General features: G+C 46.4%; 2 protein-coding genes across 8 annotated transcripts in view; one reads left to right on the forward strand and one right to left on the reverse strand.

The window, feature by feature from the left end:
* Usp8 (ubiquitin specific peptidase 8) overlaps window positions 1-985 on the forward strand; it is a 47,442-nt gene extending 46,457 nt beyond the window's left edge. For both annotated transcript variants that reach the window (NM_001430101.1, NM_001106502.2), the window contains 1 exon segment: window positions 117-985. In NM_001430101.1, the coding sequence (NP_001417030.1) occupies window positions 117-302 (186 nt within the window). In that variant the 3' untranslated portion in view covers window positions 303-985.
* Window positions 809-26,917, reverse strand: Usp50 (ubiquitin specific peptidase 50). Of its 6 annotated transcripts, none has more exons than XM_087652117.1 (7): window positions 26,442-26,917; window positions 23,712-23,968; window positions 23,247-23,442; window positions 21,566-21,775; window positions 19,171-19,313; window positions 12,348-12,480; window positions 809-3,694 (listed from the first exon to the last, which is right to left on the reverse strand). In XM_087652117.1, the coding sequence occupies exons 2-7, from the start codon at window positions 23,795-23,797 to the stop codon at window positions 3,455-3,457; spliced, it is 1,008 nt and encodes a 335-aa protein (XP_087508243.1). In that variant the 5' UTR covers window positions 23,798-23,968; window positions 26,442-26,917; the 3' UTR covers window positions 809-3,454. The 6 variants fall into 6 exon arrangements, with proteins under 6 accessions (XP_087508243.1, XP_087508244.1, XP_087508246.1 ...); XM_087652118.1 differs by having other exon boundaries at window positions 26,317-26,709; XM_087652120.1 differs by having other exon boundaries at window positions 23,712-23,836; window positions 26,442-26,707.
* Window positions 26,918-27,041: the final 124 nt, after the last annotated feature.

Below are 27,041 nucleotides of genomic sequence, written 5' to 3' on the forward strand. Positions count from 1 at the left end.
AGGAGGCTCCACATGTGCCTGTGTCACAGAAGAGTGAGATAGCCAAAACTGGAAATAACCAAGACATTTTTTCATGCTAAGGAATAACTGAGTTTGTTTTGTCTCACTCGGCACAGAACCACTACGGCGGGCTCGATGGAGGCCACTACACGGCCTATTGTAAAAACGCGGCGAGGCAGCGCTGGTTTAAGTTTGATGACCACGAGGTTTCGGACATCTCCGTGTCTTCTGTGAGGTCGTCAGCAGCTTATATCCTGTTTTACACCTCCCTGGGGCCACGCGTGACTGAGGCAGCCACATAACAAGGCGTAGGGTATGGGGTGACATTTCTACATTGCAGCAGCACATCTAATGCTTAGAGATCATGGCTCGCTGCAGCCGCTATGCAGAGGAGCCCAGAACACTGGGGGCTGTGCTACTAGCACCATAGAATTCAGGTCAGTGCTGTTTATCAAAAAAGAAAGAAAAAACCCTGACATTTAACAACTATCATAGTGCACATTCCTTACAGGAATCATTTATTTCAAAACAACTTTTTGAGTCTGCCCCAAAGTTAAATAATTCATTAGCCAGACATTTATTATTCTATTGGTACCAAACCATTGTAACCTCCATTTTCCTATCCACTGCTCTAGCCTCTTCCTACTTCTGTCCCAGCTCGACCCACTGAACTCTCTAGAATGGCCTAATAACCCAGATAGGAATGTATGTGTACATATTTACTGCACTGCTGCACATCAGACCACTGTACATACTTAACAGATCCTCTGTGGACGCCTAGAAAGCATCCGTCCTTTTTCTTCCCACCTCTTCTAGGTAGCTGCAATGCTTCCTTAGGGAAATGACAGGGCAAAATTATTTTTCTGTTGGCTTCCGGCTGTATTTGTGCACTAAATCTTTATTCTAAAAAATGGAAACTTTAATTTTTTAAAAATAATTCATTTACATCTACATTAAAATCTTAACGAGGAAAACTCATTTGAAACCTTGTACATGCTTTGTCTTTTTTTTTTTTTTTCCTAAGTGTTTTAAGACAGGGTCTCACTGTGTGTCATATCCTGGCTGTCCTGGAGCTCACAGATCCACCTGCCTCTTGCTGCTTGTGTGCTTTTCTACACACTATTCCACACTCACTCTGGGTTTAGTTACTTATTCTGCAAATTAGGACTTAATTCCACTCTCTCCACATGTGGTATTCAGATCTCGAGAGCTGGAAATCAGTTAAGTAATCCCAGCTGCCTGTCACGATTCTGTGGAAGAGTCAGGGAGGAGTCCTGAGTCACTGCGCTTGTCACGTGCATACTGCACTAAGGCGCCTGCAGTGCTGTTCTCTCTAGAGCAGGGAAGTAAGGGAGCCCTGCCCTTCCTTAGGAACAGAACGGGAACTGCACAATGGGTCTTAGAGGGGTTTGTTTCTTTGGGTGTGTGTTTGTTTGAGGCTTTCATACAGTGCTGTGTTTAGATCATTTTCACCCCGTCCTCTCTCTTAAATCCATGACCCCTTATGTTGCGCGTGCATACACACACACACACACACACACACACACACACACACACACACACACACACACACACACACAGACCCAACCTGCTGAGTCTGTTTACTGTTACTTATGTGGTTTTAGTGGTTCTCTGACCACTTGAGATTGGATTTAGTGTCAGGGTTCCAATCCCTGAAGGAGACTGATCCCCCTCTCTCAGTAGCCATTGCTTGCTTGTAGCTCTTCATGGGGATGGCACCTTGTGAGGTTACGCTCATCCTTCTGACATATCAGCTGCTGGTGTCACTGTGCAGGCCTTGTTTAGGCAACCACATTGCTGAGATTGTGTGGGTGCAGCTTCCTTGTCATGTACAGAAGACTGTCTCATAGCAGATGCCCTGCCCCTCTTCCAAGATGGCCTGAGCTTGAGGGATAGTAGTTGTGTTGTAGAGAGATCATTTGGAGCCAAGTACCACGTAGTCAGTAGAGTGCATTTGATAGTAATGGCCTTCTGTGATTGCCTCCATCTACTGCACAAAGCTTCCGCAGTAAGGGGGTGGCTACTACACTATGGCGATGGATACTTAGGATGAAGGTGGGAATTGTGCTGGCAGTCATAGTGTCTAGGGTCTGTCACCTCACCAGCTGTGGGTAGTTTACAGTCTGTTTAGCAGGCATGGAGTCCCTCCTGTGGAACGGTTCAAGTCCAGTTAGACAGCTGTTGGTTGTCCCCAAGACATAAGTGCTGCCATTGCACCTGTTGGGATATCCCCATCCCGTTCACTGTGGCTCATAGGTGTTGCAGGTGACAGGACTGCTGATTGCTTCCTTCCTTGGCAGCTTGCACAGAACTTGGGAAACTATGAAAATGTCCTCAAGTGCAGGCTGTCAGGTCACTTCCAGCTTTACTCCTTCAAAGCCTGTGTCTAAAGTGTGCTGTGTCCTCAGCACTGGAGCCTCGACCTTGCAGTGCAGTAGGCAGCCGAGGGCGGGCGGGGCAATGACTCGAATGGCTTGGGGGTCTCTTCTAAATGACGGCTCTTAGGAAGTAGTTATTTAGCTTACTTGGGGGAGTTAGAGCTTGGGCTTCAAGTCATCAATTTAGTAACTTGATCTTCCAGGTCTTTGTTTGTTTGTATGGGATTCTTTTGTTTTTGTTTTTTGATAAAGGGTTTCTTGGTGTAGCATTGGCTGTCCTGGAATCACAGAGGTCCGCCTGCCTCTGCCTTCTTAGCACTGAGACTAAGGGCGTGTGCCACCACTGCCTGGCTGCATGATTTTGTTTTTTTAAACTTACTTTTATTTGTATTGGTGTTTTACCTGTGTGTATTATGTTTACCATATGGGTGCCGAGAACTGAATCCTGGTCCTCTGCTAGCAGCAAGGGCTCCTAACCTCTGAGCCAGCTCTTCCAGCCCAACAGGTCACAGTCTTACACTCAGAGCCATTTATGTGCATCTAATTTTTTCCCTTGTGCTAGCAATCAAGGCTCAGGACCTCATGCGTGCTGAAGAAACACTCTGCCACTGGGTTCTGCTCTGCTCTGCTCTGTTTGTTTATTCACGGATGTAAACACAGTTATTTGTGTTGAGCTGTAGAGATGGTTTGGTGGGTAAAAATGTCTTCCACTAATGCTGAGGACCTGAGTTCAGTCCCCAGGACCCACATAGTGGAAAAGAAAATTAACTCCCACAAGTTGCCCACATACGCACAGATATAAAATTAGTATAAAATTTGGGGGAAAATAACTTAGTATGTATGAAATACATTGTAATAGAAACCCGTTGCAGGGAGCACTGACCCTTGAAACCTGCAGTTCTTAGGCCCCTGTGGTGGCCGTGACTGGCCTCTGTGTTGCCCTTAGTGAGCAGGGCCATCTTCTGTGCTGCAGACTTGTTTTAGAGAGGCTGTCTGTGAGACGTACAAACCTTAGCGATGTGAGTAGGTGGGAAGGATTTAATAACAAAGCATATTCACGGCCACTTCCTGACGGCTGGCTTGCCGTAATCAGGAGTGCTGTCCCAGCTCTTGCGCTTCTGTGTTGGGATAGAAAAAGGCTGGCAGCTATAGAATAAAAGATAAGCTGTGGCTGTTTGAACAGAAGTATCTGGAATCTCACTGACTCGGGTGTCGTCAAAACTATACCAGGCCTGAGTTACTGAGTTCTTGCAGAAGGCAGTGTAGTGGCCACCATCCAGATCTCCAAAGTGGTTCTAGGAAAGAAAGGGTGGAATGCATGGTTTGCACATTGAATGCTCTGACTGAACACTGTATTCACTGAGTAGTAGAATTAGGTAGGAAATCAGTACGCATAAGCTTTAAAAGATTTAAGAGGGAGCTGGAGAGGTGGCTCAGCCGTTAGCAGCACTGACTGCCCTTCCAGGGGTCCTGAGTTCAATTCCCAGCAACCACATGGTGGCTCACCACCATCGGATCTGTAGTGGGATCCGATGCCCTCTTCCGGTGTGTCTGAAGACAGCTGCAGTGTGCTCCTATAAATAAAATTCCCATCCTGTGTGCCACATGCATGCTCAGTGCTGGGAGGCCTGAAGAAAGCACTGACTTCCCCTGGAACTGGAGGTGCGCGCGGTTGTGAGCCTCCATGTGTGGTTGTGCCTCGTTGTCTCCGTGCTGCAACACTAACACTGGGGAGCGGGCACAAGAACCCCGGCCTCCAAAGCCTACAGTATCTCCTAGCTGGTTTTCACAAAGTATGCTGACCCCTCATACAAAAGGAAGAAAATAACATCAGATGGTAACTTTAGGAACTCTTCCACCTTGCCAAGCCCCAACTCTGCGTCTGTTAACAGCAGGAAGTAGGACTTGTCCTGAGCCACTGTAGCTCCTACCTGTAATCCTAAGCCTTGGAAAGGTTGAGGCAGGAGGACTGCCACAAGTCCAAAGCTTAGACCCTATCTCAAAATGAAAGTGTCCAGCTTTTTTATTTAATATGTGTATTTATTTCCCAAGTGTCTGTGTGTACACCGCATGTGCCGGTGTATGTGGAGGCCAGAGGAGAGTTTCTGCTTCCCTGGAATGGAGTTACTGATGGTTGTAAGCCATCATGTGGGTGCTGGGAACCACACTTAGGTCCTCTGCAAGAGCAGCCAGTGCTCTCGAGCACTGAGCAGCCTTCTCTCCAGCCCCCTTTCCGCCTTTATCAGATATCCTATGCAATGCAGCACAGGGATGCCCACATATGCTCCCTTAGTCTCCATCTTGGCTCTTCCTGTCATAGATCAAAATGGAGGAAGCAGATTAAAGAGGAGGATGAGGTGGGCGGGAACCAGAGCACTGGAACTGTGAAGTCACACAAGAGCTGGAGAGAAGAGGACTTAGGTTCCAGAAAACCTGCAGGACTGAGGTCTGCACCCCTCGGTGGAAGGACAGGCTAAGGCACTTGCCAGCAAACCTGATAACCTGAGTTGGGTATCTGGCGCCAGAGGCGGGGAGGAGAACTAATTTCTGCAGGTGTCCTCTGAGCTCCATATGTTTACTCCATGTGTGCCTCCATACGTACATACACACGCATGATTAAATAGCCTATAAAACATAAAACCTTTAGCATGTAAAAAGCATAGTGGCCGGAGTCCCAACACAGGAGGCTATGGCAGGAGATTGTGAGTCAGAGGCCAGACCAAGCCAGGGGAAGAAGAACTGCCTGAGAATGGGAAACCAAAACAAACAGAAAGCCAACAACTAGGGACAAGTATATGAAAAGTGTTCAGGGGGCTGGAGAGATGGCTCAGCGGTTAAGAGCACCCGACTGCTCTTCCAGAGGTCCTGAGTTCAATTCCCAGCAACCACATGGTGGCTCACAACCATCTGTAAACAGATCCGATGCCCTCTTCTGGTGTATCTGAAGACAGCTACAGTGTACTGATATGTAATAAATAAATAAATCTTTAAAAAAAAAAAAGTGTTCAGTGTGATAGATAATAAAGGAACTTCTACTCAAAACCACAAGATATCCAGATGTGGGGGCATGTGACAGTACTCAGGATATGGTTCAAGACCTGCCTGGGCTATAAGATACTCTGTTTATAAATAAATAAGTAAATAAATAAAAATGTCACTTTTGGTCTTTTTTGTTGTTGTTGTTTGTTTGTTTTTTTCTTCGGAGTTGGGGACCGAACCCAAGGCCTTGCGCTTGCTAGGCAAGCGCTCTACCACTGAGCTAAATCCCCAACTCCTTGGTCATTTTTTTTAAGAGCTGGGTAATACCAAGAATGGAGAATTTGAGTGAGCTGGGACCTCATACATTGATGGAACAAAATGTCACCATCACAGTGGAAATCAAGTTGACAACTCTTCAAGGTTTAAGTATACAGTTACCATGTGTCTAAGCAATTCTCTCATAGTATCTGCCCAAGAGAAATCAAACGTATGTCCACACAAAACCCTGTGCACCACTGGGAACAGTTACAGAGTAGAGTGGTCCCAGGTACCTCTCAGTGACTGAAATGTGTTGTTTACATAGTAGAATGTTATTGGCAACAAAAAAGAAATAAAAGTACATGCTTCAACCTAGGGAATTCTTTAGAAGCATAGTGAGGGAAAAAAACCCACACAACTTAGACCTTTACTCCCAGACAGAAGGACTCAAGGCCAGCCTGCTCTACATAGTGAGTGAATTCCAGGCTAACCACAGCTGCATAGCAACATGCTCTCTCAAAAACCCAAGGTAAGTTTTACGATTCCATTGTGTGCCAAAGAATGCAAACCCAGACAGAAGTCCACTGATGGCTGCCAGGGTCTGGTGGGGAGAAAGGAGTAGGGAAGATTCGTTTAGGGAGACTGAAAATGTTCTAAAATGAAATTGATGGTCATGAACAACAATATAAATAGACCCCAAACCCACTGAGCTGTACACACCCTTAAGTCTGGACAACAAAATGATAGTTTACAATTTTTGAGCACACATTATGTTTTGGAACAGTGCACCCAGATTGACATATGTAGACCTTGTCCCCAAAGTGAGCTGGTAGAACCTTTAGAGATGGAGATGGACATGTGCCTATCTCCAAATGTAAGTCCTTGGGCTGGGGATTTAGCTCAGTGGTAGAGCGCTTACCTAGGAAGCACAAGGCCCTGGGTTCGGTCCCCAGCTCCAAAAAAAAAAAGAAAAAAAAAAAAAAAAAGAACCAAATGTAAGTCCTTGCGTGTGCCCTGCTGAGGCACGTTCGGTAAATAAGAAAGTAGCTGTAATGCACTAAGACTTGGATTTTCCTGGATACTAAGGTTGAACCTAGGGATTCACACACACCCAGCAAGCAGTGTATCCCTGAGTGCTTCAGCCTCCGACCTGTACTGCAATAAGAACACAGGCAACAGAAAAACAGGCAAAAGACTTGAAGACCCCTCTCTCTCTCTCTCTCTCTCTCTCTCTCTCTCTCTCTCTCTCTCTCTCACACACACACACACACACACACACACACACACACACACACACACACACAGAACCTCAGTAGGACATGAGAATGCACACCAGAAACCCTAGCACCCAGGAACCAAGTTCAAGCCCATCCCATTGTGGAAGATAGAGGACAAACATCAGTTCAAGTGCTGTCCCTCCATGGAGACAACTAGAACAGCCCAGTGGGAAGATGTAGAGCACAGTAGGGACTTAAGGCAGCCACAGTCTGTCTCCCTTCCTGCTGCTGAGAAGTGAATGAGAACAAGTGCTTTGGAATGCCACCAGTCTGTGTTTACTAATGTTTGCATGCCCTCCTGCCAGAACTCCCAACTCCTACAAATAGACTCCAAAAGGCTGTGTCTGTCTTGCAAACATCCGAGAACCACCACAGCAATACTCATAATGGTCCAAAGCACCCCAGTAGAACACGTGAGTAGGGGACGGTGTCTTCACACAGTAGAAGCCTATCCCGTGAGAGAATGAACCATCCTCAGTAGCACTGTGGATCATGGCTAAAGAATTTTGAGCAAAAGGACCATTTCCTAATGACCTGATACATACTGCAAGATTCATTTGCGTAAAACAGAATCAGAGTTACCCCATTAGAGGTCTGGCTTCTGCCCTCAAAGAGAAATTTCAGATAGTTACACACTGATGAAACTGAACCCTGTTCACACTGCATGGATGTGCTCACGGGACAACTTGCCAAATTCTATACTCCGGTTTTGTTTTCCTGTTTTACTTCAAAAACTTTTTGGAGACAGGGTCTAATGTAGCCCAGGCTAGCCTCAAGCTTACCCAGGTAAAGATAACCCTGAGCTGGTCCTGCCTCTGCCTCCCGAGTGCTGATCACTTACATTATAGGCATGTGAGCCTGGTGGCAGTTTATGGTGCTGCAGATTAAAGCCAAGGCATTATGGGTCCTGAGCAAGCGCTCTATCAACAGCTACAACTTCAACCACCAATTTCTCATTTAAACACAAAGACTTTCAGCCTGGGAGCATTGGCGCACACCTTTTGTCCCAGCAGTTGGGAGGCAGAAGCCTGTGAATCTCTGAGTTCAAGGCCAGCCTGGTCTACAAAGTGAGTTCCAGGACATCCAGGGCTACAAAGAGGAACCCTGTCCCAAAAGACAAAAACAGAAAACTTTCCACACAGTGATTTAACCAAAGCGACAGCACCTCCTGTGCACCTCCATAAAGAACCAAGCAGCAAGTGTAGAACTGCGTAAGTTCCTGAGAACACTGGAAATCAGCAGGAAAAAACCAAACTGCAAGACCCAGAGATCTGGGGATACCAGCACAGTGGCATAAATAAGATGACTGCTCCCACTACCACAGCTCCATGGCAGTAAGAAATCTACTGTAGGGTAAGGGTGCAGCGTCTGCCCACTCTGTAAACAGTGTGGAGGATAGCTGTCACCTGCCTCCATGGAGTGAGGAGTCTTTCTTCTGCAGTGAGACAGGCAGGGCACTCCACCCACCTTGTGGATTATGGGAAAGTGAGGCTCGCAGATGAACTATATAACAAACCTGACTGACATTTCCCAAGTAGCCTGGCTTTGGAAAGCCTTTTCCATCCTCCTCCTGCTGTTTCTTCAGGGTGCTGTGGCCAGGAGCCATCTGGATAAGGGACCTGTTGTCTGAATGCAGTGTGCTAGAGAAACCTCACCCTGACTGGCAAATGTAGATTGCTGCGTCACAAACCAAACAGCCCCACTGACTGGCTCCCTCTCACTCAGCCTTACTGACTGGCCAGTAGAGATGTAACATGGAGGGGATTAGAGAACACCCTCAAGTACTGGGGGAAAAGGAGCCTTCCCTCAGAGGCCAGGCACCTGGGGACTCAGAAGGTTCACACAGGTACCACTGCATCATTTGGGTCACCCCTTCCCCACATTGCTGCATATGAGCACCTGCCTCTCCTCAGAGATGCAGAGAGGCAGCATCGCCCTCCTTCCAGCAGGGGGCAGCACCAAGCTTAGGACCAGAAGATGCTATTGAATCTTACTTAGAAATAGCAAATCATCCTGTGAAGGTTTCTGAGTAGTGGACTCTCTTCAGATGCCACATATTGATACGGGCTACAAAATGTTGTGACCTAGTGACTGAAAATCCAACCAGTGGAAGTTGAGAACTACACATCTTCAAATCTAGTCCAAGGAGAGGGATGAATGCTTCTGGTAACAGAAGTCCAGAGCCAAGGAACACTTTCTCCAGACAGCATTAGGCATAGCAACAAGAAGGGTGGGAACTCACCTTAGCCTCGCAATTCCAACAGACTGGGCTGGGATATGCTTTAGTGAGCGGTGAAATGGATAGTGCTGGTGGAGCAGTCTGTGTTTGTGAATCCTGTGTGTAAGGTGTGTTGATTATCGAATAGAGTAAGGGCAGATCTGCAGAATCAACAGGATAGAGCTGTATGGTCCTGTTTCAGTCAGCACCAAATGATTAAAGACGAATCGAAGTGGTGTGTGAAAAGCTATACTACCAACCCGCAGTAACAAAATAGCACGGTAGTAGCGTGAGAACAGAGGCGTGATCAGAAGAACAGACTAGAAGAGCCAAGTGTGAGTCCATGCAACTACAGCTTCCTGATTCGTGTTTGAGATTGCTAAGTTTTTAGTGTGTGTGTGTGTGTGTGTGTGTGTGTGTATGTGTGTGTGTGTGTGTGTCCCCTATGTGTTAGTCTGCACCATGTACATGGCTGGTACCCCACAGGAACCTAAAGAGGGAGTTGGATCCCTCTAGAACTGGAGTAACTAATGGTTGTAAGCTGCCATGTACGTGCTGGGCATCAAGCGTGGGTCCCTCCAGGGGAATAGCAAGCTCTGAGCGATCTCTGCAGTCACCTACTTTTTGACAGAAATGCTGAAACTTCAGACTGGAGAAAAGACAGCTTCTTTAACAAATGCCTTGGGAAAAGCTGACAGCGGCGCGTTGAAGAATGAAAGTAGATCCTTCTTTTTCACCTCCCACCAACATCAACCCGAGAGAGATCAAAGACCGTAACATAAAGTCCAAAAAACTAAAGCCCTATAGGAAAAGGGAGGTGTGTGTGCAAGACAGAAGCACGGGCAAGGACTCCGTGACAAGACTTGGCAGCTCCAGAAAGAAGGCAAGTGGGACCTCATGGAACCGAGAATAGTATAGACATGGCTCTCGCCTAGGCGCTCGTCACTCCTGGCAGATAATGGAAGTATGGCCCATACACATGATGGGCTTTGTTGGGCCTCCACTCACAGCTACAGATGTGCACATGCATCATGAACACATGCCTGCCCCCATGAACACACCTTCTCAAGGAAAACATGAGAGCAAAGGGCCACAGCATTGCTCTAGGCAAAAGCCTTGTTGTATGCGATCAAAACTACAGGCAGTAAAATTAATAGATAAATGGAATGGCACAGTAAAGAAAATGAAAGAGTGGAGGGGAAAACCATAGTGTGCAGGAAAATATTTGCAAACCATATATCTATATAAAATAAAACGCAAAAGCAAGATGCACCAATTGAGGGACTGGAAAGAAAGCTCAGCGGTTAAGAGCACTTGCTCTGACAGAAGGACCATGTTTGGTTCCCAGCTCATAGCCATCTATAACTCCATCTCTAAGGGATTCAATGCCCCCTTCTGGCCTCTGTGGGCACTGTACACATAGGGTACACACACACACACACACACACACACACACACACGAACAATAAAAATTTTAGAGAGAAAAGGCCTCGTAAAGCAACACGTTCAGCCAGGTGTGGTAGCACACACCTGTTATCTCAGCATTTGAGGGGTGAAGGCAAGTCACCAGGAGTTCAATGTTATCCTTGACAAAAAAGAAAATTCAAGACCTTGTCACAAAAAAGCTTTCAGAATGACACTATAAATACAATTAGTAAAATGTTCACTATCACTGGGCAGTGGTGGCGCAGGCCTTTAATTCCAGTGCTTGGGAGGCAGAGGCAGGTGGTTCTCTGTGAGTTTGAGCCCAGCCGGGTCTACAGAGCTACAAAGAGAAACCTTGTCTTAAAAAGCAAATCAACAAAAATGTTCAATACCTTAGATGTAGCAAGTGAAAAATAAGTAAACGAAGAAAGAAAAAAATGAATGGAGTCCACTCTCTTCCAGGGTGTGCGCGCGCACACACACACACGCACACGCACACACACACACACACGCACACACACACAAGAAGCCCCTCTAGTCTAGAAGAGTTGTTCAAGGATCCGTGTGCACATCTCGCCCAGCAGCTGGCGTGTGTACCATAGGTCAGGAGGTCCAGAATGGGACCAGGAGCCGCCCTTTTCTAACAGGTCCTGACGCTCTGGCTAGCATAGCCGGGTGTAGTCACCCTTTTACTACCGCCATGCATGCATTATGGTTTGAAAGAAGCTTAGTTCTTATCTCTTGCTGCATCAGCCATACAGCACAAGCTCTACATGTCTGTGTCTTTCAGAGCTAACTTCCGGTGCCTCAACTAATAACTCAGTTCTATGAATCATAAGGCGTTTTAAAGATACTTGGAGTGATTCTTGCATAAGTGTGCACCTTTCATAACACAGTTACATTCTAAAAATAAGGTCTATTTTTTCTGTTGTTAAGATCTTTTTTCTAAGTCAGAAACAGATATAACGAGAAGTTAAAAATCTAAGATCTCAGGAAGCAGCACCTTTGAAACTCCCACTAATTAGCATCTATGTGTAACCTCAGGGTAGGAGGAACAGTGGTGTGGAGAGGAAGGGCTAATGGTATAAAGGAGCCGGGGCCTACAGATGAGACAGCCGAGCTATAAAAGCATGGGGTGGTTCTGTGCCAGGGAGCAATGGAAGACTGATGACAAGCCCTTTCCCTCGTCCATATTTCTGAGACAGGGTCTCACTATGTAGCCCTTGTTGTCCTGGAATAGACTATTTAGTCCAAGCTGTCCTGGAACTCAGAGATCTGCCTGCCTCTGACTCCCGAGTGCTGGTGGTGTACCCCACACCCAACTCCATAGTTCCTGTATTACTGAGCAATGGGATGAACGGGCAGAGTCACCAGCAGCATGTCAGAGGGCCCATGACAGGGTTACACTCTGGAGGAACCCCCACCCTCAGACACAACAGCTCATACCACGATCCCAAAGCCCAGAGAATGGCTTGCTGCTTTGATGGCTCCTGAGGGAGGCTCTACATCTGAATCATAGAACGTTGTTTGCTAGGATTCAGCATGAGTCACAGCTGACTTGAAGCCAAAGGAACCCCCTGGATATTCTAGGACAGGCTTTGGCCAGACATGGACTCTTGGAACTGTTAGTACCTAGCGTGGGGTGCTGGCTACAAAGTGTTCATGATGACACAAGAACGCTATTACCACAGACCTGACCTCTGGCAGTGCACGTGGTCAAGGCCAGGCAGAGGTGGGGCCAACGATGGGTGTTCTCTCCTCTCAGTATTAAATTGTTAGCAGTGAACTTACCACAACTGCACACAGGTTGTACTTGGGATGTTTCCGGAAGACTGGACAGATATAAGGAGTGAGGTCCAGGTTGGTCAGTGGGTAATGAATATCTGTCCTCAGCTTCTTCTTTACTGCACCCTGGATGTCAAACCTGGAGAGATAACAGATGCAGGAAATCAAAAGATGTCTGTGGGCCTCAGGCGAGGGAGGTCCACACGCCTAAACACAGTTGGTGTGCAGTTAGGGCGAATTTCTGAGGTGATGACCTGATATGTAAATTGCTTCCTCATCAAAATATATTTGCAAATGCTAGACCCATATGTATGTCACAACAAAGTATGTCAGTGAGAGAGCTCAGCCCTTAGCAGACTATACCTACTGTGGAGAGAGCAAGGCAAGCCTGCCTTGGGGAGACAGCAGGCGCTGGGGGCCAAGTCAAATCACCCTCACTTCTCTCTCTCCACATAGCCCCCTCCCTGGCCTCTCTCCCCTCTCTTTCCTCCTCCCTTTCTCTTTACTCTCCCCCTCCCCCACCTTTCCCTTTTCCTCTCCTTTCTCTCTTGTCTCTGCCCCCCCCCCCATTCTGTCCTCTCCTCCTCTCTTCCTCCTCTCTCCTTTTGCTTCCCCCTTCTCTCCCCAGAGTCTCATTCTGTAGCCTTGGCTGACCTGGAACTCTCTCTGTAGACCAGGCTGGCCTCAAACTTGCAGAGACCCAGGGCCTCTGCCTCCTGAGTGCTGGGACTAAAGGCGTGCACCACGGCACCCAGCTCTTGCCTTGATGCTAGCCTTGTTATCATCCTGGTTTCAAAGCAGAGATCTAATCTAAAAATAGCATTTTAATAAGAAATCCCTGTTTGAATCTTTAATCTCTCTGATTATATAGATCAGAGGTCAGCGAATCTAGGCTTTTATCAGAATCATTCAAAAACTTTTAAAAAGCCATGGTCATGGGACTGGAGAGATGGCTCAGCAGTCAAGAGCACAGACTGCTTTCAGAGGACCTGGGTCCAATCCTAAGCACCCACATGGCAGCTCACAGCTGTCTGTCACTCCAAGATCTTACACCCTCACACAGACATATAAGCAGGCAGATAAAGTAAAAATAAATTATTTTTAAAAAATCATGTTCACTCAGAAAATGTGCTGATTTAGGTCTGAGGCAGGAAATTTACCAGATGAGCTAAGTCATTGTTGGGCCATAAAGAAGCAAACCCTGTTCCCCAAAACTAAGGGGATGCCCTTTGTGGTGGTTTGAATGAACATTTCCCCATAAGCTCAGGGAATGATATTATTAGGAGGTGTGGCCTTGTTGGAGGAAGTGTGTCACTGGGGGCAGGCTTTGAGGTTTCAGATGCTCAAGCCAGGCCCAGTGTCACTCTCTCTGCCTGCTGCCTGTGGATCCCTATATAGAACTCTCAGCTACCTCTCAGCACTATGTCTACCTCTACACCACCATGCTCCCTGCCATGATGATAATGGGTTAGACCTCTGAACTGTAAGTCAGCCCCAGTTAAATGATTTTTTTTTAAAGACTTATTTTATTCTATGTATGTGAGTACACTGTAGATGTCTTCAGATACCAGAAGAGGGCATCAGATCCCATTACAGATGGTTATGAGACTCCATGTGGTTGCTGGGATTTGAACTCAGGACCTCTGGAAGAGCAGTCAGTGCCCTTAACCACTGAACCATCTCTCGAGCCCCCTTAAATGTTTTTCTTTAAAGAGTTGTCATGGTCATGGTGTCTCTTCACAGCAATAAAACCCTGTGACCAGGTCTCCCAGACAGGAATCATCCCCAGAAACATGAAGTTTTCTAGACTTCATGGTCATGCTATACAATGCAACAACTTTATCCACAATTGCCCAGACTGCACACAAGGCCAGTGTCCACCAGCTAGCTAATGGAGAAGCAACTGTACATGCACAAAAAGGATTAAAACACGGGGTAGGGGTGGGCCTGGAGAGAGGGCTCAGAGGGTAAGACCTGCTTTCCAGAGGTCCTGAGTTCAAATCCCAGCAACCACATGGTGCCTCACAACCATCTGTAATGAGATATGGCGCCCTCTTCTGACATGCAGGCACACACGCAAGTAGAACACTGTACACATAATAATCTTAAACAAAAACAAAAATCAAGTGAAAGGAGCCAGTCTCAGCAGGCGAAAACCAGCATGGTGTAGGGTGTTCTAAGAAAGGCAAAACCACAGAGATGGAGAACAAATTAGAAAATCCCTGGGGTGGATGTGAGAATGGACCTCAGGAAAAGTGCCTACTATGTAAGCATGAGGGAGGAGCTGAGTTCAGACCAGCACCCAGGTCAATGCTAGGTAGGCATGTGGCCCACCTGCCATCTTACCACAAGGGGGCGACTGTAGGGCATCGGAACAGGTGAGCTCTGGCCTCAAGCCGGCCATGATGTGTTGGGGATTAACCTGATGCTGCTATGTATCCAAATGCTAAATGCTGGCCCCCAAGACCTGGTTGTTTCTTGACACGGAAATCCTCATGTATACCAAATACTGCTATGTAACTTTGCTCTCCAAGTTACTTGGTCGACCAAAGGCTAAAGCCTGTGATTGGGCAGTGGAGAGAGATAGGCAGGTTTTCAGTTCCCTGACTGGGAGAGGCAGGGAGGGAGAGAGGGAGAACAAAGGACACGGAAGAGAGCACGACCTGCCATGGGAGGAGATGGACCGTGAGCGCGTGGCCAGGAAGAACAAATAACAAGGGACCTATGACTGGAGTGTAGGTTAGAATAGAAACCTGCCCAATCTAGACTTCCAGCTCAAATAAATACCTGGACTGTGTGTCTTTTAGATGGACTAGCTAGAATGATTAATTCCTTTTACGATGATACATGGAAGTGACTGAGGACACCAGATATCAAACTTTGGCCACACACACACACGTGCACACACACCACCCCCACACATAGACATCCACACACACATGCACACACACACCACCCCCACACATAGACATCCACACACACATGCACACACACACACCACCCCCACACATAGACATACACACACACATGCACACACACACCACCCCCACACATAGACATCCACACACACACGTGCACACACACCACCCCCACACATAGACATACACACACACACACCACCCCCACACATAGACATCCACACACACACACGCACACACACACCACCCCCACACATAGACATCCACACACACATGCACACACACACCACCCCCACACATAGACATACACACACACACACACACACCACCCCCACACATAGACATCCACACACACACACACACCACCCCCACACATAGACATCCACACACACACGTGCACACACACCACCCCCACACATAGACATACACACACACACACACACCACCCCACACATAGACACATAGACATACACACACACATGCACACACACACCACCCCCACACATAGACATACACACACACACACACACGTAGGCATCCACATAGTTTTCACACACACACACACACACACACACACACACACACACACACACGTAGGCATCCACATAGTTTTCTTTAGGTAAGTCCCAGAGACTTAGGCAGAGAGAGAGAGAGAGAGAGAGAGAGAGAGAATGGCAAAGAACCCTCCAAGAACCTTCTGGGGTGAGAGGTGTTGTTGATACAGGTGCCACAGTGAATATGATTGTGTCCATTTGTACAATTTCATAAACAAAAAGAATACATTTTATATGGGTAGATATATCCTCTTAAGAGACTTAAAGTTCTTGCCTAGCAAGCGCAAGGCCCTGGGTTCGGTTCCCAGCTCCAAAAAAAAAGAAAAAAAAAAAAGAGACTTAATGTTTTATGGACATAAGTGTTTTGTCCTCCTATATGTTATATGTGTGCCACATGACTACCTATTGTTTGCAGAGAGGCCAGAAGAGGGCCTTGGATCCCCTGGAACTGGAGTTACAAATGGTTGTGAGCTGCCATGGAACAGAGCCCTGGTCCATACAAGAGTAGCAAGTGCTCTTCTGCTGAGCTATCTCTCCAGCTATGGCGGTGTGGACAGGAATGCCCCCGTGGACTCATGTGTTTGAGTACTTGGACACAGGGAGTGGCACTATAAGGAGGTGTGGCCTTGTTGGAGGAAGTGTGTCAATCACTGTGACGGAGAACTTCGAGGTCTAGCTAGCATTCACTAGTTTAGCATTCACTTCTGCTGCTGTGGTCCAAGATGTAGAACTCTCAGCTCCCCGTGTCCTTGCACACTGCCATGTTTCCCACCATGATGATAATGAGTCAAATCTCTGAAACTGTAAGTCAGCCCCAATTAAATGTTTTTCTTATAAGAGTTACCGTGGTCATGGTAATAGTGAGAGAAACCCCAAGACACTAGCCATTATATAAACATATCTTAATATTAATAAATGCAAGGCTAAAACTAATTAACGCAGTCCCAGAACCTGGATTGAAAGGCTTGTGTGCCGAAGTGCACGTGTGGAGGGGTGCTCACTGGCTTGCTCCTCATGGCTTGCTCAGCCTGCTTTCTCCTGGACTCCAGGACCACCAGTCCAGCAACAGCACCACCAACAATGAGCCAGGCCCTCCCATCAATCACTAGTTAAGAAAATGCCCTACAGGCTTGCCTACAGCCTGATCTTATGGAGGTGTTTCCTCAATCGAGGTTCCCTCCTTTCAACTCTAGTTTGTGTCGAGTTGCACAATTGACCCCTTGCAAGCTTCAGTCCCCAGCATCTCACATTAACATGAAAATATAAAGCATATCACACACTTCTCCCCAGACCTCTTCAGCCCTTAGGCTCTAATTGCTACTGGAGCTGCACCCTCACCAAAGGCCTCTCCTGGCCTCTCAACGGTGCTGAACCTCAGCTGCTCTCTGTGACCCACTCATGCCTTCAAAAACCAGTACTACCCGGAAGACCCTTACAAATAACCTAGTCCATCTGCCAGCACAAGGCATAGCCTTGGCTACCTATGGAACACTGCTTCTGGGTGCTAACTTTGTGGAGACTCTTCTCAGATTTCACCCCAGTGATATTGATCTCTTTTTAATCGTTCTTTTTTTTTTTTTTTTCTTTTTTTCGGAGCTGGGGACTGAACCCAGGGCCTTGCGCTTGCTAGGCAAGCGCTCTACCACTGAGCTAAATCCCCAACCCCTTTAATCGTTCTTAATTGTAGGCATAAAGTGTTATACGCTGTGTGAAGTTTACCCTTGTGTTATTCAAATGCTAATTTCTCTGCCCTCGTCTTATTTCAATCCAGACTCAGCCTTGTTTTGCTTATACCAAGAATCTCCTGCCTCAGGTTTGTGTAAACAGTTCTTAGCACGCACTCTCTGCCGTGTCAATAAGTGCTGATCACCCAGTGGCTGGGCAGAAGAGAGAATAGGCTGGGGCGTCTGCCAGCAGAGGAGAGAGAGAGGGAGGGGGAGAGGCAGACCAGTGAGGAGGGTGGAGAAATTGGAGCCATGAAGGAGTCTGCAAGCCGGATCAATAATAATGTGCGAGTGTCAGGGGCTGGGCTGGGAGGGGCCAGATTAGCATAGAAATTTCAGACGCATCATTTAACTGCTCAGCTACTGAGCTGTAATTTTAAGTAAGTCTTGGATTCTTTATGTAATTATTGGGGAAATAGCATAAAGAAAAGAAAGACAGCCACCGCATTAATTCACCCTTTATATTTATATTAAGGATAATTCATTTACAATTAACTTCTTGCTTCTAGACAACCATCATCAGTTGTTCCCAGTAAGCATAGGTTTTACTCCCGGGCTACTGACTCCTCTTCACCACAACTGACTCTTCAGCCCCAGCTGACCAGACTAAATTCAAAATAGCAAATATGCAACAGCCCGGACAGTCTATAACCCTCACACTTCCCTTGGAACTTCACGAGCCAGGCCTCCGTTGTCTCCATAGCTCTCAACATTCTTATCTTCCTAGATCCTACAAAACAGCCTGGGCTCTCGACATTCACTGCTTCTCTAGACCGAAGTCCCACTGTCCTTTCCCAGTCTCCCCACCCGCACAGCACAGTCAAGTCTGTCGCAGCAACACTCCACTGTCTGGTACCAAGCAATAGGGTTCCTATTGCTGTGATGAACACTGGAGATCAGGCAGGAACACAAACAGGACAAGAACCTGGAGGCAGGAGCTAAGGCAGAGGTCACGGAGGGGTGCTGCTTTCTGACTCGCTCCGCCTGTCTTCTTACAGGACATTAGACCACCATCCCAGAAGTGGTACCCACAATGCACTGGGTTCTCCCCCATCAATCTCTAATTAGAAAATGTTCTACATGCTCGCCTGCAGACTAATTTTGTGCAGGTGGCTTCTCAATTGGGGTTCCCTCTTTTCAGCTGACTCTAGCTTGTATAGCCACACTAGCGCAAGAACAGCTAAATCTGCAGAGACAGAAACAAGAGTGGGGGCATAGGGACCAGGGAGAGGAAGAATGTGGAGGTGTTGCTTGATGGGTACAGGGTTTCTGTTTGGAGCATTAAAATGTTCTGGAAATTGTGGTGATTGGCATTAGCAGTGTAAAGGTATAACAATTGGCTATACCCTTGAAATGATCAGAATGATAGATTTTATGTTGCATATTTTTTATTAAAAAATTTAAAGGGAAATAGATATCAAATCAAAATCCAATCCATTAAACTGGCTTGGACTCTTTCTTACTTACTTGACACTGAGAACTAAACCCAGGAGACCTTGCAGCTAAGCACCCACTTTGCTGCTGAGTTTTAGGACAAGTTACATATTAAATGGATAAACTATTATCATGTGAATCATATCTCAATAAAAACTGTTGAAAACCATCTGCCCACAAGATTTCAAAATCCACATACCTTTTTAAGTGAAGAACAATTATTTTTGGTGCCTTGGAAATAGTGGTCCTCACAGCTGTTTCTTGCTTGATTTCACAAAAGGAACAATGGATTTGGTTGTTCCAGGTCAGTGTGTCTTGTTGGAAAAAACACTGGAGACAGTCCTGTTGGGGGAGAAAGAACATTTGGTGGCCATGGATCCTTAGAAGACATTAGAAGAAAAAGCAGAAATCAGTGGTGTTTGTGTGTTGGAGGTGGAGGCAGGAGAATCGTTGGTTTGAGACCAGCCTGAATAATGCAAGGAGACTGGTCTTTCAAACACACAAACAAAAGCATAAAAGTTTGGAAGAGTTGTGCAAATGTGCTTCTGGGAGTTCTTCTAAGAAACAAACCCAGGAGCTACACTCCACCACCATCTGGGACAGTCTGTAAAATCTGCTTAGCGACGTTGGTTTTTGTTTGTTGAGCCGGGGCTGGTGGCTCACACATTTAATCCAGAGGTGGGAGAAGCTCTTCAAGTCCAAGACTAGGTTGTTCTGCAAACCAAGTTCCAGGCCTGCCAGGGCTATACAGAGAGACGCTGTGTAAAGAATAATAATTAAAAATCTACTTAGGGGGCTGGAGAGATGGCTCAGTGGTTAAGAGCACTGACCGCTCTTCCAGAGGCCCTGAGTTCAATCCCCAGCAACCACATGGTGGCTCACAACCATTTGTAAAGCTGGGCACCCGATGCCCTCTACAGTGTGTCTGAAGACAATGACAGTGTACCCACATATATGAAATAAATCTTTTTTAAAAAATCTACTTAGGAAGTAGTGAGCCTTTTCACTGAACTGCTAGGATAGGATTACATTCTTTTCCCACTCATAATCTATGAATGGTACTTTACCTTTTCTGTTTTATTTCAGAAGAAACAACTTTGAAATTTCTACTAACAAATCAGACAGCCCTTTAATAATTATATGTCTCCTGACTCAACCGGGGGCCTCAAAAACGACCATATCTCATGGTTCTGGGTGACACTTTACAGTAGGTGAATTAGAGCCCACACCCAGGAAGATGACGTCTACAGCCAGCCCTGCTTCTGCAAGGTCTTGCCTTAGAGGAGGAGAGTACAGTGTTTCTGTTAGACCTGTCAGTGCCTCACTCAAGAACGGGTCATTCTTTCCAGCATCCTTTATTTAGCATTCAATCAAAAGGAAAACAAAACTAAAACATAGTAGGGTTCTGTTGTTCCCCAACTATATACACAAAAACTGTCATCAACAGATGTATTTTTTACATTTTCAAAAGAACAAGACATTTGTGTAAGTCTACAAGGAGGATGTTGTCTGATTCCTGAATGTTCCTAACCAAGCACGGTCTTTCTGCACTGCAGCCATGTCTCACACACACACACACACACACACACACACACACACACACACACACACACACACCCCAGATCATTCTGAGTACTGTGGTAAAGAAAATCAGATCATTCTGAGTACTGTGGTAAAGAAAATCAGAGAGGCGAGCGAACCAAGCTACTGGATTCCCCTCTCTCCACAGTACACAGCTTCCATCCAGACTGTAGGAGAGTCTTAGGGGTTGGGGAGATGGCCAATCAGTTAAGAGCACTGGCTGTGTTTGCAGAGGACCCTGGTTTGGAACCCATATATATGGTGGCTCATAGCGGTAACTGCAATTCCAGAGAACCTGATGCCCTCTACTGGCCTTCTCAGGCACCAAGCTACACATGGTACACTATACAGGCAAACAAGCATATGCTGTGTAATAAAAAGAAATCCTTTTAAAAAAGAATATTATAACTAGTGTTAGTCTTAAACCGTAGAATGTGTTGTGTGGAGGCATGATATCATCATAAGAAATCACACACTGCCCATCTCCAGAGACTGAATAAACCTCTCCCATATCCATGATTTTAAGTGGGCCTCTGCCTTGAGTACATTTAGAAATACAATTAAATTCACAGTAGCTATAACCACAGGTTGCTTTTTAAAGATGCTGTTCATGCATGGGCTACCTTTCTTTATAGAGTTAGGGCATAAAACAGCCCTCTCCTACTTAAAATTGTAGGAAATTACAGCTGTAACTGTAATCCCAGTCCCTGAGAGACTCAGGCAGGATTGCTTGAGCCCAGTGTCCCAGGGTAGCCTGAAAAACACAGAAAAGAGCACTGACTGCTCTTCCAGAGGCCCTGAGTTCAATTCCCAGCAACCACATGGTGGCTGTCAACCATCTGTAATGGGATCCAATACCCTCTCCTGGTGTGTCTGAAGACAGCTACAGCGTACATTAAATACATACATAATACATACATAATACATACATACATACATACATACATACATACATACATACATCGTAAAAAAACAAAACAGGAAAACGTGTTCAGAAGCTGAGCTCTCCCTACCTGGAGGGAGCATTCGTATTCCGATGGGATGGGGAGGGAAAGGATGGTGAAAACTTCGTTCTTGTAGGTGCAGGTCTCACACTTTAAACACGTGATGCTGTAACTGAGCTGCCCTTCAAACAGCCGGGTGATGATTGAGGTCTCATGGGCTGGCACTTTCCTGCAGCAGTTTTGGGCTGTTCTTTTCTCACTCGCTCTTCCTCGGCAGTGCTGCATAAAAGGACAAATCCCTCTTATGAAACCGCACTGTCTTGCAAGAAAGATAGGTGCCAATACAAAGATGGCTCAGTGATGGGTAGCACCCGCCTTGGACAGGACTCTTAGTTACATATACTGCTAGCCACCTTTTTAAATCTAAACCTCGTGTCAGTGCCTCAAAGTTGACTTGGGGATCACTGAACCTCTCTTTATTGGTTCTTCCCAGTGTAGGCAAGCAGGATAGATCTCCTGTATCTTCCCAGTGTTACTGCCTCTCACTGTCCCCGTGAAGAAGGCAGGGGTTGAACCTAGCTGGTTAAAGGCTCAGGCGTTGACCCTTAGAAAGCGCTGGTTACAGATTGGCAAGCTACACAGGCACTTGGAAGCAGGTTGGCCTTGGGTGGGAAGGTTGAACAGGACCCCCACAGCCCCTAGACTGCTTTCCCTGAGAGGACTGTGATCTCAAGCTTCAGCCAGCATGGGCTACTTTGTAATTAGGACAAAGAGTGTTTAGACACTGTTTTGAACACAGGTAAATTTCTCCTGGTCAGTTGGACCTGGGTTTTGCCTTCCGGTTGGCTTGGAAGGTTCCTACTGTGTTTTTTGAGCTGTTTGATTTCGTTGAACCATTTGGGCTATTATCCTCTGAATGTCTGAGTAAATCTGGAGTACTTTTGGGCTCCTGGGCATCTGCCACATGTCAAAGAAGGCTTGGGATGTGAGTGTTTCAGACATCTATAATATCTGCACATGGAGCAGGGCTGAGGCAAAAAGATTCTGAGTCATAAGACTGGGCTCCACAGGGGCTGGGGATTTAGCTCAGTGGTAGAGCGCTTACCTAGGAAGCGCAAGGCCCTGGGTTCGGTCCCCAGCTCCGAAAAAAAGAACCCAAAAAAAAAAAAAAAAAAAAAAAGACTGGGCTCCACAGTAAAACTCAGTTTCAGAAAAAAGTAAAAGTAAATATAAAAAAATAATTTTAGGATCTGGACAGATGGTTTAGTGATTAAGAGCATTGGTTTGCACTGGGCAGTGGTGGCTCACACCTTAATCCCAGCACTTGGGAGTAGAGGCAGGGGGATCTCTGAGTTGGAGGCCAGCCTGATCTACAAAGTGAGTTCCAGGACAGTCAGGTCTATACAGAGAAACCCTGTTTTGATAAAACAAACAAACAAACAAACACTGGCTGCTTTTCCAGAGGACCTGGGTTCAATTCCCAGCACCCACAAGGATGGTGGCTGGCAATTGACTCTAGTTCCAGGGCACCCGACCCCCTCTTCTGGCTCCAAGGGAACACAGCAAGCAAGTGACACATGACATACATGCACATACAATACTTTTTTTTAAATTTAAGTAAAAAAATCAAACCAACCAATAAACAATATCCTAACCTGGATGTTTTCCTCAGGACCCCCAGCACCAGAGCCATGTCCTACTCACTGCAGGGCAGGCCATGCAGACTGAATACATGTATGTATACGCTTACCTTTTTCAAAGCTTCATGAAGCTCGTTGAGGACGTAAATCAGGAACTCCTGCGCATCTTGCTGTGTCTTTTTCAGAAAGGCTGGGTAAAGGCTGCCAACAGCCGACAGAAATATCTCTGGGGAGACACAGTCTGAGTCGCCAAGCCACATGTCTGTCATCAGGTAGGCAAAGGCCGTGGTGACCTCGCTGCAGTCCCTGAGAAGAAGAGGGGCAAAGGGCAAACGTCCCCCGCTGATTTAATGAAAAGACCCAGTCTGGGTTGGGGGTGGGGGTGGGGGACACGGGATCAGTCCACAACACTGCACCAGAGCCCCATCTACCCTGCAGTCCTCACCCTCCATGTGTTCTCTGGGAACCTATGGTGCCAGGGCTTGTAGCCCTTCACCAGGACTCCAGCGGGTCCTTTCCTCACCCTCACCTGGGGGAGCTGGGGTGGGGCAGACTCGGGGAAGAACTCCTCTTACTTCTGAAGAGCCGTGATGTACTTTCCGGACAGGAAGTACTCCACCAGTGGAGATGTGCTGCAGAGGCACTGCAAGATGGCGTTCATGTAGCAGGTGTTGCCCAGGTTCCGCAGTCCCGTCACGCCCTGGAAGTGTGGCTGGGTCTCAGACTCCGGAAGGGAGTCATAGTCTGCACACTCCGCACTGTGTGGGCCACATGGAAGGAGAGTGTTTCCAGGGAAGAGTGAGTGCTAGTACCAGTCAGGCCCTGGCAACCTCTGAAATAAAAGCGTTCTTTTGTGGCTGGGAGGCAAGGCCCGAACTGACAATTCTCTTCTTTCTCACCTCAGTGACTGAAGTTAGAGCATCAGCCAATCAAGAAGGGTTTTGTTCATTTTGTTTTGTAGTAGAGCCTTCCCTTATATCCCTGGCTTACTCTGTACTGGCTATGTTGACCATGAGGGGCTTGAACTCACAGAGATTGCCCCTGCTTCTGCATCCTGAGTGCTGGGATTAAAGGTATGTACCCTGGGCTGGGGAGATGGTTGAGTGGTTAAGGTCCTGAGTTCAAATCCCAGCAGTCACATGGTGACTCACAAGCATCTGTAATGAGATCTGATGCCTTCTTCTGATATGTCTGAAGACAGCTACAGTGTGCTTTTATATAATAATCAATCTTTAATAACAAAAAAGAAAGCTCTTTAAAAAATAAGAAAGTATGTACCTCTATGAATGGCTAGGAAAGATTCTTAATGGGTTTTGCTCTCAAACTCACTCTCTACCAAGGGCAGAAGGATTGTAGACCAGCCTTCCAGGTCTTAGGGTGGCTTGGCTAAACATGCAAACGCAACTGCTAAAAACCAAAGCCTTTCCTGTCTTAACAGTAGCATCCACAGACATTTTTACTTAGTCTGACTATGGTAAGTACTGAAGACATATTCCCCATTAAATGTCTGCCACAGCTCTCCTGGGTAGAAACAGTCCTTCTAAAATCCCATTTACAGATAGACTAACCGGCTTCTGTGAGTAAGTCATTGGCCCACAGTAGTATTACAAGGGGAAGTACACAGTGATGCAGAAGAAACGGAGATATTTTCTTGTCTATTAAGCTATATGGAATTAGACCATACAGTGAGAATGAATATAACTCTCTAGGTACCACATGATATATACACATGGCAGGAACATATACATTCATACATTAAGGGCACAGATATGTATGTATGCATACACAGATATGTAAGGCATGCACGTACATACATAGAGGAAAAGAGAAAAAACAGACTCAAATCATTGCTGTGCCAATAACTAGTTGTATAAATATGATCTGGTTTCTTATGCCTGCTCATTTATAACAGAAACTGAGTATGTGCTTAATGTGTGTGAGACACAGATGTGGTCTCGAGCACCTGATCCCCCAGCAAAACAGGGAACACTACTACCTTCCTGGCAGGGTTGCTGTGAGGACCACGCAGGTACCACGCAAGGCACTTAGCTTAGATCACATAGTCAATGATATCTTTTTTTTTTTTTTTTTGGTTCTTTTTTTCGGAGCTGGGGACCGAACCCAGGGCCTTGCGCTTTCTAGGCAAGCGCTCTACCACTGAGCTAAATCCCCAACCCCCATCAATAGGGGGTTGATGGCACTGCCTTTGATCTGAGCACTCAAGAGGTAGTGGCAGGGAGAATCTCAGACTCTGAGGCTAGCCTGGGGTACAGAGTGGGTTCTAGAAGAAAATAAATAGCTAAGGCTATATAGAGAAACCCTGTGTCAAAAAAAGTGTATATTTATACACACACACATATATATATGTACATATATACATATATGCACATACACATGTGTGTATATATCTATGTGTATATGTATATATATACACATGTATATACACACATATAATGTATATGCACATATATACATCTTTATATATAGTATGCATACACACATATACATGTGTGTAATCATCTATATACATGTATAATATGTGTGTATTGTACATGTATATACATATATACATTTATATATACAGACACACATATATATAGATACCCATGTACACACACACACACACACACACACACTCACGGCGGGGGCTGAAGAGATGGCTCAGCAGTTAAGAGCGCTTTCTGTCCTTTCAGAAGATTCTGCCTCACTTCCCAGCAACCACATGGCAGCTCACAACTATTTGTAACTCCAGTTGCAGGGGATCTAATGTCCTCTTCTGGCCTCCAAGGGCACATGCCAGCAAAACATTCATATATGTAAAATAAAATCTTTTTAAAGAAGAATTCAATGACTTATTTAGTGCCTTAATGGCAGGAGATGGGGTGGGAGCATCTGCCCAACACGCAGAGATGAGAAACACTGCAGGCTCCAGGAGGCCTCCTTGATCCGTGCAGCTCCCTTTTATTATCTGACGGATTTCAGTAGGGCCGCTGGTCACCTTTGTCTTTGTGACCTGTCTTCCCACGGCCTGAATCTGAAATGCAGGCCCCATGACACAGCAGCCTCCCTCTGTGCCTCTGCTCACATTTACACCCATCTAAGAAGCACTCACTGGGCCAGTCGTTTACTTCACTCAGTGATGCCAGGGAGGCCCCCTGATGGTTAGGAAGTACAAGTTACCTCTTGTGGGTCCTTCATGGGCCAAATCTGGCAGAGCCCTCCCAAATGCAACAGGCGCCACGCTCCTCTGGGTAAGGCCCCCCACTGTTAAGGTTATCTATAAAGGCACAGGGTTTGAGGCTCACAGGATGTAGTAGGCACCGAAGTCATCTGCAGGGAACGGCCGATGAGACGCCATGTTCCTGGGAGCACATCGGGCTTTCACTTCTACTCACAAGCTAACTGTGAGCCTTTTAACTTCATTTCTCCAAAACTGTTCCCCTGGCTTGTTTTTGTTTTTGAACAGTTTGAACGCCTTCCCCCTTTTTCTCTACTTTCCACTTTTCCCTACTTTTCTGACTTCACTGAACTCAAGCCTGGTTCCTCTTGGGTCCTCCCCTGCATCACAATTGTCACCCTTCATACCAAGGTTCTAACGTGTTGTCAAGGGATACCATTACTGGTTTGTTTGAAATGCTTCCGAAAGGTCAACTTCTTGAGAATGAATTGCCCACTTTTCTCCTCTCCCTCCTTTGCTCGGTTTCTCACACATGAGCACACATAGATGTTCATCCCCTAGATTAGGGGACATCGTGTGGCAACACTGCTCCCACGAACCCTAGCAGAACATCTCTCCCCCTATGGAGGAGGTAGTGAGATTTTCTCATGTCAGTGCACACTACAGTGAGGTCACCAGAAGTGTTTACTTGTGGGATGGAGACACGGCTGGCTATGAACACGTTACC

This window comes from Rattus norvegicus, chromosome 3, assembly GCF_021556685.1.
Source record: "Rattus norvegicus strain SHRSP/BbbUtx chromosome 3, alternate assembly SHRSP_T2T, whole genome shotgun sequence".
NCBI lineage: Eukaryota > Metazoa > Chordata > Mammalia > Rodentia > Muridae > Rattus > Rattus norvegicus.